This window comes from Zeugodacus cucurbitae, chromosome 3, assembly GCF_028554725.1.
Source record: "Zeugodacus cucurbitae isolate PBARC_wt_2022May chromosome 3, idZeuCucr1.2, whole genome shotgun sequence".
Classification (NCBI taxonomy): Eukaryota; Metazoa; Arthropoda; class Insecta; order Diptera; family Tephritidae; genus Zeugodacus; species Zeugodacus cucurbitae.
In genome coordinates, this window is record NC_071668.1 from 9,268,656 (window position 1) to 9,282,312 (window position 13,657).

A 13,657-nucleotide genomic window follows, 5' to 3' on the forward strand; every position below is an offset into this window, starting at 1 on the left:
CAAAAATTAAAAATAATTTAATAAGTTCTAACCTCAAATATACTCGGACTACTCAATTACGTTTTCGAATGACCTCCCATAACCTAAAATGTGCTATACACTGCAGACATAACCTAAAAGTTTGATATAGTTTGAAAAATTCACTATTTCCAAAAAAATCTTTCATAATCTAAAATAAATGTACTGAATACTTAATGACAGCACAAAACGAACATAACCTTGACGTTTTTAAAAGTATTAGGTTCACACGCTTTTCAAAAATGGTGTAGAAGCATATAGGTAATAATAATAACACTTTTCAACTTCGAACGAAGTTTCATTATCTTAGAGCATATTAAAAAAATACGAATATGAAATATACTATATATGTAATAAATATTAAAATATCAGTTCCACTTTAAAATTTTGCTAAAAAATATTCGTAAGCATAAAATTTGAAAATTCAACTTACCATCGAAATGTGTGGGCTTATCAATGGGTTTCAACATTTTCTGTTGTGTGGCACGTATGCGCTCCATCTTACGCTTGATCTTAACCAAAATTTCATTTTCATGCTGTTGACGATGTTCGATTTGCTTCTGACGCAGATCCTCAATAATGTCAGCGCCGCTATAGAAGTAATATAAATATTAAAAATAAAAAAACACATCAAACAACACCAATTTACCGCGTCGCCAAAATGCTGTTCGCTTTCGTGTCGATAATCAGATGACAGAAGTAGTGTGACTTGAAGATGCGCATTTGTAGTATGAGGAATGCAAAGCAAATGGTGTCCCACATCATTATCGACGACTTGTTGATCTCCGGACATTCAGAGTCCTTCTTATTCAGTGCATCATCTATATTTAGATCCGAACGGAAATGGCATGAAACGCCCAATAAATGCACCAGCCAACAACAATTCTGTGTTAGTTCTTTCAAAAACAGACAACCGGCCATTTCAATGCATGTCTTCACAACAATATTGAAGACATTATAGGCCAACAACCAACGCCAACGACCGATTATCTGATTTATAGGACGCAAATAGAAATCGGAACCCTCCCACAGGAATGTGAAGGCGCCAATTAGATAACCCAATGTGAGGAAATCACTCATATTTGTGCCGGCCAAGAACACAGTTGCCAATGTGACCCAATAGAAGCCGCACAGCACGGCATACATGAATATGTCCAAATAGTTGCGCACATGCGATAGGAAATCATTTGTGGGATTCACAAATGCCACGCGACCTAAATTCGCAATATCCTTCACAACATTACGATTCGAACCGCCGGCGTATTGTTCACCGTAACGCATTTCGATGCGGAATATACGCTTCTGACGTGTCACTATCATCAGTAGTATGAAATCGAAGATCAGCTTTTTCGTGTGATCGTAATGCAGGCCACCGGGTAGTAGCAGCCAACCTTGTATGGGCGCGGAGAAGCGAGAATTTTCCCAGGGGTAATCTGAAATTGTTAATGGTAAAGTTGTAATAACAGTTATTACAAAATGATTAATAAAAATAAATCAAAAATAAGAAAAATTCACTTCCACCTACCAATACACAAACTCGGCGGCAATCCGAGCAAAACTAAATATTGCAAAAATATACTGAGCGCAATGAACACTTGGAATATGCCCCACACAGAGCTGCGTCTGGCGCGGCTAAACATCAAGAGCACAGCTAACCAGATCACATAGAAAATCGCGATGATATCCTGGCGGTAAGCAATTGTCGTCACCAACATGATCAATGAGATTTCCTGTCCGAATTTATAAAAACCATAATTGAAAAGATATTGTATCATAGATTTGAGATTCGTTTCGGCTTTGGCACGATCCGTTGCCGGGAAGAGCAGTTTCGTTTCCATATTGTCGTCTTCTTGCACGGCGCGCATTTGGAATTGTCTCAAACTAACGACAGCGTGCAACGTCACCACGATCATATAGATGATGTACATTTTTATCAGTCCAATTAAACCGTTTGTGGTTTCATCGGCTTTCTGCAAGCCAAACCATAATGCGCTATTGCCATGAACTATCTTCTCATCTTGCTGTAAGTGAAAGAGAGAGAGAGAGAAATAGAGAGAGATATTTTTGGAATTTCTGTATAAGAATGCTTGTTGTTGTTAATGTCGGCCTACTTACACATCGCACATCGTAATCCTCATGCGTTAGGTAGCCAATTTGATAAATCATCTTCGAGAGTATTATTATGGAAACGACGAATGAGATTATGCGACTGATGAATATTTGTATAGAACTACGTGTTATACAACCCAGTATACATAATGCTACGAACACAACGTGAATAACGCAAACCTGGAAGAAAATAATGGAAATGATGTGGTTATCATAATTATTAAAAAAATTCAGGAATTTTAATTAATTACTGATTTTATTACAAAATATCAGAAATAGTTTAAATGATTACTTTGAAGAATCATCAGAGTTAGTTGATTAGCTAAATCAACAGTTAAACCTGTATAAAGATAGCTAAATTTCAGCTGTGCGCCAAAATGTAGGCAACGTTTTTGTGGTATAGTCAATTTTTAAGTGTTTACTGCTATGAACTAACTTAAAATTCTCGACTGATCGCAACATAACACAAAAGGCATATTACTTCAACCAACTCACCTGACTAACGGCACACACGAATGCCGTCACATAAACGGCTTTTATGATGTGCAACTCTAGGAAACGCCAAAATAGCTTTTTCGAAACAATAAAATAATGTTTTGTTATTTTGCGTATACGTTTCAGTGAGGAAACCAATAACTTGGTTGCATCATTACTGCCACGCTCTGCCTTTAACGATTTGCCCATCTCTTTGGTAAATTTCATTTCGGGTGTTAGTGAGGCCCTACGCTGATGCAGCGATTCGATGAAGCGACGATGGAAATAATGTACTTGTATAACGGTTAAAACCACAATCAGTGTGGGCGAGACGAGATGCAGGAATAGATCTTTCGTTTTATAACGCTCCAAACCGATATCGTTTTGACTACAAGTGGAGAAGTGGTAATTATTTTTCTACATACATAAATCATATGAGATTTCCAAGGTTTGTGTATACTTACAGCGTTTGCGATATATTCAAGTACTCATACCAATATTGTTCGAACTTATCAAATTGATAGGTGTAGATAAGTATAAGCATGGACATGGCGTAGAAAATGATGAAGAGCCAAAAGCCATACATAACTTTGACCCACACTTTCGACGAGGATTGGAAGACGAGTAAGAAGAAGAGGAATAACGCCATGTAGCATATGCGAAAACCGGTCATAAATTTGCCAGTCATCGCGCATAAGAAGATCACCAACACCAACATCCAGATCCACAGACGCACCAGCAGATTCTTCACAATATCACCGATTTTCTTCAGAAATTTCGATGTATGCTTAGTTTGTGATTCAACGGATACATCCGAATCTATCGTTTCCATTGGCATGACCACCGGTGCACGACGTTTTATCAGCTTCTCCTCGGATTGCTCTTGGAAAAATTGTCTTGAGGTGACCCAAAACATGAGTAGAAACAGGGTTTTCACAATTAACGGTACACACGGATGTGTGCCATGCTCTTGCGGACGCTCCAGACCGATTTGTTGCAAATTAATGCCGGCAGTCTGCAAGAAACGAGTAATGGTAGTTGTGAAAAATGAACAATAGGAGAGTGGAAAGCCTTCACTTACATCAACTTTGGAGGGTAATTCGTCGTTTTTCAGATTCATGCCATAAATATACTGCGCTATCAGCAACAACTCAGCATAGCACACAATAAAGGGACTGGAACGCATCATGGCTTTACGTTGATTCGGTATCATCCAGAGTATGTTGGCCCACAGCAACAGCACGAATGTCAACCAACTGTGATAGACAATGGACCAGGTCTGGAAGAGGCAGTGTGGTTAATTTTTTACAGTGTTTGAAAGCTGACTTTATTTAAAATATATTATTTCTTATTTATAAACTCAAACTATTGTTAAAAAATAATGTATTCAGAAAATCACTCACCATCATTGAGATATTCGTAAAAATATAGCTATTTTGATAAATAAATTGTCCGATGCTTATAAAACCATAGCATATCTGATCACATATCGTATTCGTAAAGACATCCGTCGATGTATTTTCCTCCAGTTCCATGGGAGCCTCATCGCTTGACCCTTCTTTCAGGTCATTTTTGCGCAAACGTTTCACCAGCTGTGCGAAAAAAGTATTTATAAAATATTATTTAAAATAAAAATAAAAATTATGCGGAAAATTTAAATATCCATTATTGAAACAGTTAGACCATAGACAAAGGGTATATATTATAAACCAGTAAACGCTCACTAACGAACACAATGATGCGGTTAATTAATTTGTGATCTCCAAACGAGAGTTGCTGATTGGACAAAACGCAGGTGAATGATGATTAGATATTATTTAGGGGGAATATTTTAGGTTATGAAAGTTAATACAAAGTTAGTTTAACGAATATTGCATTTAATTATTATACCAACACACTCACTTAAAAAGTTAAAACTGGCATAAAACATAATATGTATACATTTTTTTTGATAATTTTTATATTATCTAGTATATAAATATGTACAAAGTAAATAAGAATAAGAGAATACAGTTTTATGCTGGTTAAGCGCCAAATTTTGCTTATAAGGCTAGTATGACGTCATATTAGCAATGCATATTTGAGAATCAGCGCTATTATGACGTCATCATAGCAAACTTCGACACATAAAAATCTCTGTATTCACTCAGAGAACATATATATGAATGAAAAAGTAATATAATTTAATATAAGTTTAATTAGCGAGAACATGAGACGTCTGCCAACTAAATTGTATAACGAAATTCTACTTAAAAAGTTATAAAGGAGAATACGCTATGTACAAATTTACTTTAGACCCAACACCAACCCAGACAAAACCACAACAAAATAAAACTGATACAAACAAAAAATAATAATTTTAGCTAACTTTTCAAAAATCCAAATTTTGTCGAAAATTTCGAATTAAAAATTTGTTCAACTATTCATTTAATATATAATATGTTAGTATAAAACTTACTACAGAAAAATTAAGTGCAATGATATTGATGAAGGGACATATATTACGTTTATTTCTAGATTAATTAGCGGCACTGTAGTTTAGCTAAGTAGTAAGTAGTAGAGTCCTATGACAAGTTAAACATGAATTTTAGACAAACAATTTGAACATTTAATGCTACTAAATGCTGAATTATTAGTTGATTAGTGATTATTGTGATGAAGTTTGTTAATTTTTTAGCAAAAAGAATTAAATTTAGTTAATACATTTGGTTTTATTTATTATTTAACACACTGGTTAGTTTACGTACAGGTGTCGTCTCAGTCGGTTCGATAGTAGTTTTTGGACGTTGGTCACGACGTAACGAAACCTAAAGTAAAAGTAGAAAAGCATAAACTTAAAATAAACGCAATTGAAAGCAATAAAACGGTGCAAAATTTTACATTATTATTAATTTTTTTTTTCGAATATTACACACTCGATTTTTTTTTTTGATTTATGGAAAGTGTGCAGATAGTAGAGATATAGAGCTAAAAGAAAGAGTTTTTATAAGTAATTAATGTCAGATAAAAGGAAAGAAAATATAACGTAATCGATATTAAATAAAAGCGACGTTGAAAGCAGCATTAATATTAAGAACTAAGAGAGTTTTTCAAAACTAAATAATATTTGTAAATTACATAAGAGTTTATTTAAAAAATATATATAATTACTTTTTTGTTAGTATTAGATATGAGGCGGGATAAACTAGTTTACTTCCTAATATTTTTTATTTTAAAATAAATATTATTCTTATAAAACCAAGTATGGAAATATAAATTAACTCCTCAAAATTTTCCAATATGTGGCAACCTTCAACTAGTAAAAATATACAAATTTGTTAAAAAATAAAAAAATATCAAATAATAGGGACAGAACTGTAGAACTCTTAAAAAGTTAAAATAAAATTGAACTGAATTGAAAAATTGAATAAAAAAAAAAAAATTTTAAAAACATAACCCGGATAATAGATATTTCCATATGAAAGACACGATCTTTAAGGCAGTTTAGTTGAGGAAGTTTACTTGAATATAATTTATAATACTATTATACAGTGGAACTTTTATAACTCGAATCACCATAATAAAATATAGATTTATACTCAGTTTTATTTATTTACCTCGCATAAAACCTTATGTAAATACGTTAAAACATATATCCTCTAATCTTGTATGTTGCAGTTTGCTATTCTTTGGCTCTTAACGTCTGTATCACAAGTTTTTCTTCCATAATTTATGCAATCCATAAGTGTAATAGTATATTTTTGTTCGCCTCGATACGATATAGATGCAATCTTTTAAAATTCTGCCTCGATAGTAAAATTTAAAACTTTGTATTATGCCGTGGTCGAAAAATTCGATTTATGTAAGGTAATTTGTATAAAATTTGGCTTCTAAACTCTTTTGAAAATTAAAGTATTCGAGTTATAGAGATCTTCGAGTTATAGAAGTTCGAGTTATGGAAGTTCCACTGTATCTGATTTTTCAGGTATTTTTGCTTTCTTAACAATTTTTTTTTTATTAAACCAAGAGTACTAATGTATCACAACCGACACTTATAAGGGGAATTATATTTATATTGTTAACTTTTTGTTGCTGTAATTAATTATTTCATTGCAGTTTTTATACTCCGAGGTTTTAATGTTTTTTTTACTTTATAACATGAACTTATTTTACTTTAGTTTTTAAAATAATGGTACTCGATAATATGAGAGTGTATATACAAATATAGTTATTTTCATAGATATCTTTGGTAATCGTATTATGTAACATTATTTTAGTTAAAATGCAGATGATAAAAAATAAAAAAGAGTGATACTTATTTTACTTATTAATACATTATTTTATCTAAATAAACATTTTTAGTTAGGTTTAAATTTTATGAGAAGAAAGAATTAAACTTATTTTTTTGTGTCAAAAAAATAAAAAAAAATATTGGGTTATCCCTAGCAATAGTATATATTGTTCCTGTTACTCCTGCAAGGAGCATAGGGCCACAATAGCAATAGTAGTACCTTCTAAATAAACCAGATATTGAAAAAAAATATTTTTCACGTTTCGTAAAAAATGTTTTCGAAATAAAAACTGATGCTTAGCTTAAAATTTTTATGAATAATTTTTTAAACCCAGCATTCTGTTTCATACATCATAGTATGCCTTTCTTGTGAAAAACACTATTCTTCCACACTTTTAAGCCTATTAAATCTTATTGAGATTTTTATTTAGAGAAAAAAAATACATTGCTTACAGTCAGACGCTGTGCACGCTTCCAACTATCCTTTTTACTACTACGCGATGAATGTGTCGTTATGCGTGATATTTGACGAGCTAATTTACTGCCATTTTCTAATTGGGATATGACGGGTTTGGGCTTGGCGGTGACCTAAGGCAACCCAATAACACAGTGCAGAGTAATAGTTGAATTTTTAGGATTCGATATTAAAAATAATGGCACAAAAGGAAAATATATATATTAAATTAAATATATATGATAAATATTATTATTATTTAAATAAAAAATTATTTTGTAAATGTTACGTTCGAATTATTATTATTTTTTTTTTATTTCGGCGCAGCAGCAGTAGCATATTAGTTCGGACGCAAAAGCAGCATTAAATGAAAGAAAGTTAAAAGATTTCAGTTACATTTTTTTTCACTTTTTTACAGTTTTAGTCAAATTAGTTCACATACGAGAAACTTATGGTTATAAAAACAAGAGACAAAAAAATTAATGCCAAAAGCCATTTGAAAATGTTTGGGGTAAATTTCGTGTTATGAATTTCGATTATTTTTGTTTTATTGCTATGAAAATGCATTTGTTGTTGTAGTTTCTTGTGTGCATTCGACGATTAGTTAAAACACAATAACCATGAAATCGGTTAAAATGCAAACAGTGTACCCCCAAACTGTAGGATTAGATATGTAGTGGGTATGTATTTTTGAAATACAAACGTGTATTTGGTATATAATTTGGAGAAGGAGAGAATTGTAAATCTGATACTCACATTTGCATTGCTCAGACACTTGGCGGTAAGCGCAAGCACAAAGTATGTTAACAGCATTAGTATGGGAAGTATAAAGGAGTCGAAACTGTATTTGAGATTATAGCTCATGACGCGTATATCGCGATCGCAAGAGGAGAGCACCAACGGTTCCAAGCCGATTAATCTGTGTGGATAAGAAAATTAATTTTTATATATTTTTAAATAGTTTTATGAGAATTCGTTATGTACCTTGCTATTAGATTATCACTACTCAGGTAATACTGCGCCCAGGGTGTCTGATAGGCCACTATACACACCGAATGCAAGGCGATCACCAGCATTAGGAAACGCAGCAGCACGGAGAAACCGCTACAGATGATTTAAATGAGGTGGAAAAAAATAATTTGTTTAAGTTTAGCTTTATTTTAGTTGTACATTAAAAAAATAGTAAATACACTCACCGCCGCAGCGAATTATAGGTGGCCCAGTAGGAACCGCTTAGCAAGAATATGAGAAAATAGAAGCCAGCAGGCGCTGACGGCCGCAGCACCGCTATAACAAACAGCATTGCCAGACAGAAAAGCGGCGCTGAGGTAATACAAAAAAAAATTAATAAAAATTATTAATATTATTATCACAAAAAAAAATATTTTTCAAATAAAAAAAATTAATTTAATTTTTAATATAAACAAAAATAATTATTTAATTAAAATTAAAAAAAAAAAATTAATTGAAAATATTTGATAAAAAAATACTTTTAAAATCAAAAAAATATATTATTTTCAATACATTTTTTTAAACAAAAAAAAATTATTTTTATTAAAAAAAATTAAAATTATTTTTATTAAAAAAAATTAATTTTTTTCTATTATTATTTATTTTTATTTTTAATAAAAATTATTAATATTATTATCACAAAAAAAATATTTTTCAAATAAAAAAATTTAATTTAATTTTAATATAAAAAAAAATTAATTAATTAAAATTAAAAAAAAATTAATTGAATATATTTGATAAAAAATACTTTTAAAATCAAAAACATATATTATTTTCAATACATTTTAAACAAAAAAAATATTTTTATTAAAAAAAAATTAATTTTTTTCTATTATTATTTATTTTTATTAAAGAAATATTTTTAAAATATTTTCTTTTTTATTATTTTCAATAAAAAAATATTTTTGAAATCAAAAATAACTATTTCTATAAATTTTTTTTTTAATAAATAAATAATTATTTTCAATAAGAAATTATTTTTCAAATCTTCTCTTTCACTCACATATTCGTATTAGACCATCGAAGAACGCTTCATCATCTGTGTTATCGCTATCTGTTGAACCTCGTATTGGTATAACTTCACCAGTTTCCAATTGCAATGTGAGCGGCGGTGGTTTCTGGCTTAATTTCTTGATGACTACAAATGAAATCACCACCGTTAGGAAAACCACCACATCCGGCATATGCCATTCGGCGGCGGCTATAGGACTGTGTAAGAGAATTGTTATTAATATTTCTTTAAAAATGTAAGAAGAAATGCTATGACTCACTGCAAACCCTGCAGATTGATGAAGCCAATGTGTCGCAACAGTTGTTGCGTAAATGAACACATAGCGAAGATCGACTCGATCTTTATTGCAATTATTGTCACTTGCAGTACTATATGACATAATAATAGTAGTGAACATAGTGCGATGAGTATGATGTAAAATGGACCAACGGAACTTTTAAAATTACGGCTGTTGGCGATGGGGATAAAGGGCGTTATAAAAAACATTAACAGGTACACGAACGAAATGCCGGCAGGACGAAATAGTGCAGCTGGGAAAAAAGAGGGGAAATATGAATTAAAAATATATTTAAAATTTGTTAAGACCGCCTAAAGGTATACTACATTTTTTCATTAATAAAATGAGCTTGCGGTGTATTATAAGTGTTCTTATAAAGAAAGTTACTCACTTCCTAAAATTATTTCACTTGAGTATTTTATGAATTGGAGTATTTTTCGTATATATTTCTTAACTAAAAAATATGATTGGCGCCTAAAGCTATACCTCAAGTACTTTCTAAAGTAATACACTTGAGGCAGGCTTTTTGATATTACTTTAGAAACATGTCAGTACAACTTTTATAATTCTTTGAAGGCCTAAAACTATGCTATCGAGTTCTATAATATCTGTGATTGGCTTGCTTGGACACAAGTCACGTAAATATCGACTTAAATAATATCCTATTAAAAACTAACATAATTTATATGAAGCTATTATTTTAAAAGCTCGCATGTCCGCCTAAAACTATGCTTCAACAATTTGACCTTAAATATAGTATACTTTTAGGCATTGAAGGGAAAAACTTTCATAACAAAACCAGTTAAATCAATAATTTTCTTTCTTTGCATTAACTTGTCTACTTAAATATTGTTAAAAAACGACAAACTTACCCAACACCAGCACCGTCGGCACCACCACATATTGCACCGCGAGACAGGCATAGCTTACTGCCATTTTGTGGAAGATTTAACTATGTAACTATCGAGGTTAATATACCTACGTTGGCTATTAATTTCTGTTGTCTTTGCGGCATCACCAGCCAGTGTAATTTACACGCATAGATTCAGCTGAAAAATAAAAAGATAGGGAATTGATATAATTTAAGAGTTAAAATGAAAAAAAAAAAAAAAAATATTTTGAAAGTAAATATTTTTATGGAAAAGCTTAAAATTAGACTCGAGAGTTTATGAAAACAAGAAGATACCTAAAATAGTTCGTATATAACACTAGTTAATGTTTCAGAACCATATATTGGACACGTAAACTGAGATTTCATAAAAGAAGTAGTTAAAATAGCTCACGGCGAACAGAAGAACAAAATTTAAATGTTATTTTGAATTCAAAAATTAGGTTGGGAGAAAAACCATTCGATTGGTCAATAATTTTAAGATCGCTAGGAAAGCAAGAAGTCCAAGTCTTTGAGATATCAACATTGGGATCAATCTAAGTTCAAATACACTTTGATATCTCTCAAATCTTTAGAAGGAAAAGGATACTTTGTATATTTCTCGAGTGTTAGATCATCTCAAATATATTCTGAAATATTATCCATCCTTTTCAGCGATTTTAGTATTTAGACTATAAAACCCTTCTAAACATACAAAATATGAACTAAAAAACTAACTGGGGTGCGAAATTATGACAACTATAAAACAAAAGTAAAGCACCACCATAAAGAAGGAAACAAATGGTGCGTTCCATACACCATTTACTTGACGCTGAGTGGCTTTCTCATAAAACTGACACACTTTATACACTACTTAACCTTTCGGTGGCAAGTGCAATGGGCGATGAGCAAGAAAAGTGAGACAAAGACCGTTTCAAAACAATGGGAAAAGGCCATGTGTGGCACGTGGAGCAACAAACACAGCGATGGTTCATTGTACGTGCCACTTAGCGGGGCGGTGTAGCATGAACAACAGTCAAGTTGAAAGCATAAAAAGGAGCACACCCACCAAGCAAATGTGGCATAAAACAGGATAAGAGCTAACAAGTGGATGGTGATGGCGGACAAAAGCCGAAGTAGAAGAAGGACTTAGGCGTGCCCATTTCAGTGTCAAGCCATTATATATTTTTGTGAGTAAGTGTGTGTGTATGTGTTGCCATTTAATTAACAAAACTAATTTGCGGAAATAAACATTGGCACACTTGTAATTATAGTTGTGTTAACAACAACAACAACAAATATAACAAATGGCGTTTCGTACCACCGTATGAAAGTAGGGGCAACATGCTCGACAGGTTGCTGGAGCAGCTCATTCTCAAAAAAAAAAAGTAAAATGACAAATGAGCTCACAGCTGGACAGCTCAACAACAAAAGCAAAAAGACACAAAAAAAATATTTGAAGCCTCGGCGCGCCTCTTTTTTCATTCATGCATTGTCAGTCTTCAAGAGTAAGTAGTTTTTGTTGTTGTTGCTTCTTCTTTGTTTTTTGTTTTTGTTCACATAACGTGACTACCCATTTGGCGGTCAAAGCGCCGTGTTGCATAAACTTGGCATACAAGTTCGCATTAATTTGTATGCCACATCAGGACATCAAAATTCAACAGTGCGGTGCAAAATTGTCAACAACCGTTAGAGTAAGGAATTTAATTACAGTCAAGAAGCATGCTAAACACTTGAATGTGATAAATATGTAGGTGCAGTCCTTCAGGCGAGGCTAGGCTAATGAATTTGCACAACCTGTCAGAGTTTATGAAAAAACACTTTCATCACAAAAATTCAAATTAACTTTGTTTGAGTTATTAGAAAAGTTGAAAATATCTCCAACATAACATAAAAAATTTATTTCTCCTTCAAATGGCAAGAACCCATCGCGAGAACAGTACTGTCAGAAAATCGTTGAAACAACTAATGCTCTGAAGAAAAGTAAGAAGCTCTCGCTCTTACTCGAAGTCTCATTCAAAGAAAAAGACAGAAAGATCGATACTTTGATACTATAAAAATGATTGACCGAAATTCTTGTTAAAGATTGTTCCTTTGTTAACTCTTGCTCAATACACGTTCAATTCGAAAAGCTTTTGATGCGATATTTTCCAGATTTTGACCTACTTTGTGCATTTGCAATGCTAACACATCAAAGTAATAGCTAAATTGTTTATTGATGAGAGAAAAATGTGTGTTGAAAAAATGAATAAATACAAAAATGTATAGATAAATGCAGCATACGGTGCAGAAATCACAGTAGTTGCTAATAAAAATGATTCTTGGTAGGATTTAAGGCACCCATAGCACATATTTGCAATATTTAACAGCAAAGTTTCTAAATGGAGATTCAATTAATGAAATTTAAATTAATAATTTGTTTTAATGAAGTCAAAACCATTTATTGCTCACAACGACAATGTGGTGAGTCCACATAGAGCTCAAATTAATCTTTCTTGAGTACTTTTAGCTCAAGGTGGAACACATGATTCTCCAAAAGGATAGTTTTACGAGAAAAAGGCAACAGTTTTAAAAAATCGATACGTAGCAGCTGGATCTAGTAGAAGAAGAGACCTCCTATTGAACACTTGAACCTTAATAAGGGAATTTCGAAATTTCTATTCTTGAAATTACCTCTTAAGAGCTGTATAATTATAACTGAAGATTTTTTTGTTGGTTGCAGTTTGATATTGTTTGGCTCTTGACGTCTGTACCCATGTCTTTGTTACGTGATTTATGCAATCCATAAGTGTAATATCATATTTTTTGTTCGCCTCCTTACGAGAGAGAGAGGCTCCTTTATATTATGCCCTGGTCGAAAAGTTCGATTTATAGAAGGAAATTTTTACGAAATTTCTCTTCTATTGCCACTTTAAGAGTTCGAATTATGGAATCTTCGACTTATAGAAGTTCGAGTTATGGAAGTTCCACTGTATGTTAATGTAACAAGATTTTAAACCATATACTGTGCCCAAAAAATAAGGTGACATTTGAATTTAAACTGCGCGCGTCGAAGGATTTGGAGAATTATTATTTTTTTTTTTAGGTTAGTAGTACTGTCAGTCACATTTATGTCAAATTTCATATCAAAATATTCGTTAGAGTTTGAGATACGTGTCGTTTTG

At 32.1% G+C, this 13,657-nt stretch overlaps 1 protein-coding gene across 12 annotated transcripts in view; it reads right to left on the reverse strand.

The window, feature by feature from the left end:
• The window catches only part of LOC105217028 (piezo-type mechanosensitive ion channel component), a 66,150-nt gene that overhangs the window by 24,430 nt on the left and 28,063 nt on the right, over window positions 1–13,657 (reverse strand). For 9 of the 12 annotated variants that reach the window (XM_054226453.1, XM_054226457.1, XM_054226456.1 and 6 more), the window contains exons 3-16: window positions 10,498–10,674; window positions 9,608–9,878; window positions 9,340–9,545; window positions 8,522–8,648; window positions 8,310–8,429; window positions 8,082–8,244; window positions 5,349–5,408; window positions 4,005–4,193; window positions 3,066–3,880; window positions 2,623–2,989; window positions 2,134–2,307; window positions 1,544–2,039; window positions 668–1,451; window positions 452–609 (exon numbers count right to left, since the gene is read on the reverse strand). In XM_054226453.1, the coding sequence (XP_054082428.1) occupies window positions 452–609; window positions 668–1,451; window positions 1,544–2,039; window positions 2,134–2,307; window positions 2,623–2,989; window positions 3,066–3,880; window positions 4,005–4,193; window positions 5,349–5,408; window positions 8,082–8,244; window positions 8,310–8,429; window positions 8,522–8,648; window positions 9,340–9,545; window positions 9,608–9,878; window positions 10,498–10,561 (3,994 nt within the window). In that variant the 5' untranslated portion in view covers window positions 10,562–10,674. The remainder of the gene's footprint in view (window positions 1–451; window positions 610–667; window positions 1,452–1,543; window positions 2,040–2,133; window positions 2,308–2,622; window positions 2,990–3,065; window positions 3,881–4,004; window positions 4,194–5,348; window positions 5,409–8,081; window positions 8,245–8,309; window positions 8,430–8,521; window positions 8,649–9,339; window positions 9,546–9,607; window positions 9,879–10,497; window positions 10,675–13,657) is intronic. The other 3 variants (XM_054226454.1, XM_054226458.1, XM_054226452.1) reach the window with 2 other exon arrangements.